Source organism: Microtus ochrogaster, linkage group LG1 (assembly GCF_000317375.1).
Source record: "Microtus ochrogaster isolate Prairie Vole_2 linkage group LG1, MicOch1.0, whole genome shotgun sequence".
Lineage (NCBI taxonomy): Eukaryota > Metazoa > Chordata > Mammalia > Rodentia > Cricetidae > Microtus > Microtus ochrogaster.
The window spans coordinates 42,639,419-42,645,336 of NC_022027.1; the positions used below are offsets into that span (position 1 = coordinate 42,639,419).

The 5,918-nt window shown below is 38.7% G+C and overlaps 1 protein-coding gene across 2 annotated transcripts in view; it reads right to left on the bottom strand.

Moving 5' to 3' along the window:
* Positions 1–274: 274 nt before the first annotated feature.
* The window catches only part of Gc (GC, vitamin D binding protein), a 32,793-nt gene continuing 27,149 nt past the window's right edge, over positions 275–5,918 (bottom strand). Inside the window, exons 12-14 of one of the 2 annotated variants that reach the window (XR_258604.1) lie at positions 4,863–4,922; positions 4,682–4,732; positions 275–419 (exon numbers count right to left, since the gene is read on the bottom strand). Coding sequence is in view for 1 of the 2 variants with exons in the window: in XM_005359463.1 (XP_005359520.1) it covers positions 4,887–4,922 (36 nt within the window). In the remaining variant the exon portion in view is untranslated. The remainder of the gene's footprint in view (positions 420–4,681; positions 4,733–4,862; positions 4,923–5,918) is intronic. The other variant, XM_005359463.1, reaches the window with a different exon arrangement.

Genomic DNA, 5,918 nt, shown 5'->3' on the forward strand with positions numbered 1-5,918 from the left:
GCTGGACATGAAGGTGGACCCAGGAGGTGTTTGGTCTTTCTTTTAAGAAGTATGAATATCCAAGGCTGTCTGTTAGCAAGCAGACTAAACTTTAATGGTACCTACAAAGTCTGAAAAATAGTCAGAGAATGGAGTTGAGCCTGTTGGGTATTGTAGAGTTGGTGCTAATGTTGGGAGTGTTTTAGGAAAACAGCAGAGATGGAGCGAGAAACCTGGCTTCTTTGCCTGGTGAGAACCGCAATTGCTCTGAAGACCAACATCACATCACTCTCCATTGTGCTTGGGATATAAACTATATTTCAATTTATTTATTTTTATTCATCACAATCATTGTAGCTTGGTGGTCTTCCTGGAAGCTCAGTGGCTTGACTCAGATTTGGCTACCAGTGACTGTTTTCCAGGGTGGTCCGGTTCCAGGTCTGTGAGAAAATAGGAATAAATGGTGCATTTGAGAAACATCAGATACATACAAGACCATATTCATTTTATGTTCATAGTGACCATAAGACTGTCTGGCATGACCCGTTCATCCTTTATTTGCGGTTGGGGGAGGCCAGAATTTAAGAAGTTCCCAATACTCAAAGCAAAAATTTATCCTTATTGCTAAGCCTAGGTGCATAGTACAAAATCCAGGGTGGGCTGTGTGACTGTCTACTCTATGGGAATAACCACTGTCAGAGCAAAAGAGAAACAATGGATAAAAGAGCTGTGGTTATGGTTTGGGTGTTGACTATCCTACAGAGGTCACGTGGTCCTATGCTGACAAGTTTTATGTCAGCTTGACACAAACTAAAGTCATCTGAGAGGAGGGAGCCTCAATTGAGAAAATGCCTCCTTAAGATCAGTCTGTAGGCAAGCCTGTAGAACATTTTCTTAATTAGTGATTGATGGGACAAGGTCCAGCCCTTTGTGGGATGGACCATTCCTGGACTGATAGGTCCTGGGTGTTATAAGACAACAGACTGAGCAAGTCGTGAGGAGAAGGCAGGAAGCAGCACTCCTCCGTGGCCTCTACATCAGCACCTGCATCCAGGGTCTTTCCCTGCTTGAGTTCCTGTCCTGACTTGCTCTGACGATAAACAGTGATGTGGAAATGTAAGCGGAGTAAACCCTTTCCTCCCCCAACTTATTTTGGTCAAGGCATTCATCACAGCAGTAGAAATCTTAACCACACAGGTGCCAAGGAAAGAGATGGAGCCTCGGAGAGGTGCAGTGACGTTGGAGGTCGTTGGGTCGTTGAGGATAGGTGTGTCACACTAGCCCATTCCTCTCTTTTTCCCTTTCATTTCTAACTATGAGGTCAGCAATTTGCTGTGCCCCATGTTTCCCACCACTGCCATCTGACACCTGCCTAGAGGCCTAACAGCAGTGGGACAGCACGAACCTTATAGAATGGAATACCTCAACAGTGAGATGAAGTCAACCTTTTTTTTTTTTTTTTTTTAAATAAGTTTGGTGAGCTGGACTGTGACTGAAAAAGCATGGGATAAAACCGGACTCTCTGAACATGGCGAACAGTGAGGGCTGATGTGAAGCCAAGGACAATGGCAAGGGGTTTTGATCCTACTTAATTTGCTAGCTTTGTGGGAGCCTAGCCAGTTTGGATGTTCACCTTCCTAGATATGGATGGAGGGGGGAGGACCTAGGACTTACCACAGGGCAGGGAACTGACTGCTCTTTGGACTGGAGAGGGAGGGGGAGAGGAGTGGGGGGAGGGGGAGAAGGGTGGGACGAGGGGGAGGGAAATGGGAGGCTGGGAGGAGGCGGAAACTTGTTTTTTTTTTAAAAAAAAAAGAAAAAAAATAAGTTTATTATTTTGGGCATTCTGTTACAATTAGAAAAGCTGGATAGTAATGCTCATGGGTCATGGAACTGAGAGAGCAGTTCAGTGATTTTTACTTTAGGAAGGAACTGTTGAGTATGAAATGGGTATTTTTTCTGAGCTTTGTCGTTTAGTTGTTGTTGCTGTCAGGTTGTTGGATTTAATTTTTTGTATATTTACAAAAAAATCTTGTTTGTATTATGGCAAAACTCTTTTGTCCTTGTTCTTTTTCTTTCGTAATATATCAGGAAGAAAATCTTCATTTGCTACTTGGCTCTCTGAGTTTATGCCTTGGAGAGAGGACGTGACAGAACATAGGAGCATGCTCTTAGTGTCATTTATTAGGTCTCTGTCACACTGCAGCTGTCTGTGCAGGGTGAGATTCCCGTATCTAAAACATTTTCCACCTACAAGCTAAAGAAACACTGTTATCTTGGCAGTCCAGGGAACACTAATTTAATTTCTTTCAGGAAAAAAAGTCATGCTTTGTAAGATTGAAAATCTTATTCCTTCCCCAGTAGAATATCAGTTTGGGGCCTTGAAGGCTTGCCTAAGATAATAAACATCAAGATGAATATTCCAGTTACTGAAACTGTTTTAAGGCATGAAATAGAACGTGTCTGTTGACTGAACAAGAGATAAGTTAGAGGTGTAACTAGGAACAAGAACACGTAGAGACAAAATCTTTCAGGTTCTATTCAAATCTCTAGTTATACGCTAGTGGGCTTTCATTGAAAAAGAGTAACATGGTCAGTCATAGTTACTGTAACAGTGTTAGGGTGTCAAAACTATAGAAAAGAATGAATACCTTCCAATTGAAGATATGATGAAAAGACTGGCCTGTTTGGGGGACAACACTCAACATGTCTTCCGGTATCATTGACTGCAAAACTAGGTACAGAGCGACCATAGAGAACTCAGTCACCTCAGCGTGGTCCCGTTAGTGGAATGACTCCAAATTTAGTCCACAGTACCACAGAATTTTTCCTGGAGCCCAAGAATTACAGTGTATGGGTTGTTGTTTGACATTTAATAGAAAAGCTTAGAACATAGTATTGTATTCTAGACATGATGCCTCAACAATGTAACCTTGTGCAGAAGGTGGGATTCTTTTTCAGTGCCAAAAAAATTACCTTGATACAATTGACTGTTAGTAGCTCTTCATTCCAGATTGTGTTCATGACCAGCAGGTCAGGGCTAAAATTGACTTCAAAATATTCAATTCATTTTGTAGAAATTTATGCAAGAAAGATGTAAATGGCTTTTGATTTTTCTATTCAGGTGATCAAAATGCATTCCAATGATCAAATAATTTGATAGCACAGAAGCTTAAAGATTATTTAAGGTTAAAGAAAAATACTAATTGAGGGGAAATGACACAAAATACCCATAGAAGATGGAGTTAATTACTGTCATCCAGATTAACTAGTATTTTAGAATTTTCATAAATGTGTTACTGTGGTAAAATTGACCTTATCTCTTAATTTTGTTAGCATTAAAATATTCTTGAAAGTTGTTAGGTTAAAAAGAACTCTATTAAAATATATTAGTTACATGTTACATTCTGTTCAAAATATACTTATATATTTTGTGTGTATGGGGCACTCATGGACTATGATGCATTTGTGTGGAGGTCAAAAAACAACTTGTAAGAAGTTCACCATGTTGGGCCAGGGGATCAGCTGGGGTCGTGAGTGTAAACAACAGGACCCTTAGCTGCTGAACCATTCCATCTACCTTACTTTGCTTTCTTAAATGGTTATTTTCTTCTGTTTCAATGTGTCCTCTGAGAGACTAAAAGTATTTTCCTAAAACTTTAAGAAAATGTTCTTTGAGTTATGGGAAAAAAAACAGCTTGGTGTAAACAAATTCAAGCAGAAATGATGTTAAGGCTTTTTAAACAACCCTGACTCTTGATTAAAGCTTCCGATGCCTTGAAGGTGGCTTGTGAAGAAGCCATGATGTACTTGAAGTTTCAATCTATGGAGATGCTTACTTTATGTACATATTGTGATAAAGGGAGACTGTGTTCACTTAAATAGAGATGTAGATAATTTATCAGCAATGGTTCAGAAGCTAATTTAATTCTATATCACACAAACCATGAATAACTTGTTATTTTATTTTTCAGAAGGTAGAGAATTTACTTTGTCGTTAGTCTGGGTTCTGAATTTTAGGAGTCGAAGCAGCAGTGGCAACGAACGCTCTTGCTAGTGTCCCTGCTGATATTTGCTTTATTATGTTTTGATAGACACTAACGCTGAAGTAGATGCTGAAGATTTCATTTATAAAGGATCAAATGCGAGCTGTCGGGAATACGGATCAGTTGGCTCAAGCTGGCAAAGACAGATAACTGGAGTGGGGATTTTAGTTTAGATTAGATGATTCTAGAGATGAGGGTTGGTTTTTTTTTTTGCCCAACTCCATAAAAAAGCTAACACAAATCAAAATCAATGTTCATAACATTTTAAAAATCTCAGCTGTAATAATTTTTAATGAACACGATTGAACTGTCAAAAAAATCTTCTGTGGAAATGTGCAGAGTTGAGATCATCTTCAGATTAAAGTGTGGGTTATGTACAATTAGAGTTTTGCAGACTAAATAGATTCATTGGTCACTTTTAAATGTTTGAAAGCATAATATCTGAAGAAAGCAGGTAGAACTCTAACTGGAGAACTCTGCTATGAATCTTAAGGCTGGATGGCCCCATCCTTAACCTGTTTTCCTCTTGATGTGCACCAGGATCCCTCCCATGACATTTATGCTATCATTATCCTAGATAATGGTATTATGATGGGTAAAGTACTAGGCTGGGTACCCGAGAATCTGGAATTAATCTTAAATATGTCAGAAGTTACCTGTGTATTTCTGTGAGCACTGAAGCTTTCCTCCAGGCTTAGTATGCTCAACTGAAAAATGAATTGGAATGGATAATAAATAGGATAGAGAAATTGGGTAAAGTTTGTGTTCTATTCTAAGGTTTATAAAATTTGTGATAAAACTCTGGATTCTTTGATGATGTGTTTTAAATGTACTTACCCCAGACAGTACATATGCACTGCATCAGGACTGCAGGATGTCCTTCATTTCAGCATCAATCTGGTGATGAAAAAGAATGCTCTACAGTTTATCAAGCCCTCTACTTGTAGGCTACTAGGTCATGCAGAATATGCACAGCATTTTGAAACCTTGTCAGCGGGGATATGATTATAATGAAAACACATGTTTTCATTGTAATTTTCATTAGCCATGCTTCTTATTTGTTTAGCTTTGTATAGCCCCTTCCACAGTCTGATAAGAACAACAATAGAATTTAGGACATGCTCATTAACGAATGCACAGAACAGATAACAGAGGAGCTGGCTTTGTGCACATAGAGTCCTGGAGGAGCTGATTTCTATTCTGTTCTTAACCTTAAAGCCTGGTGAAAGAAACACGAAATCAGTTTAGTCATTATCTGCACACAGTGGGATGAGGGAGGAGAGCAAGTTTAAAGTTTGGAAGGTTGAAAGTAGTTCAGGAGAGTCTCACAGCGACACAGAACTGGTCACAGGAGGTCTGGCTGCAGAAAAAATCAAGGATCAAAATCTCTTGATGGTAAAAAAAAAAAAAGAAAAGAAAAGAAAATCAGACCTTGGTATGAAAACAATGAAGAAACACAAGAGGAATATATAAGTCTTGTGTTTTTATAGAGGTTACTGTGACCTCAGCACAGAGATGGGATTCAGTGTGAGGCAGTAGAATTATCCTGGATGTGGGAGGTCAATTGTGAAGGTGTAATCCAGAAAATGAGGACAAAAAATATTGAAAAAATATATAATAGGGACTGGGGAATATCTAGAAGGCAGAGTTGGCAGGACTTAGGATTTGATTTTATATATGTAGAAAAAGATGAGAAATTAACTATCACTAAATTTTCATTTGGAGACAATGGGTAAGTGATGCTGATATGATTCATGAACTTGCAAAGCAAGAAGGTTTTAGACGGGAGAATTTTTGAAATACTGAGTATGAGTTTATTGTGTTATAAGCAAATCTCTTGTTTTAGGTGTTTTACCTATGCAGTTCATTAAAAAATGTAAGATAAAGTTCTAG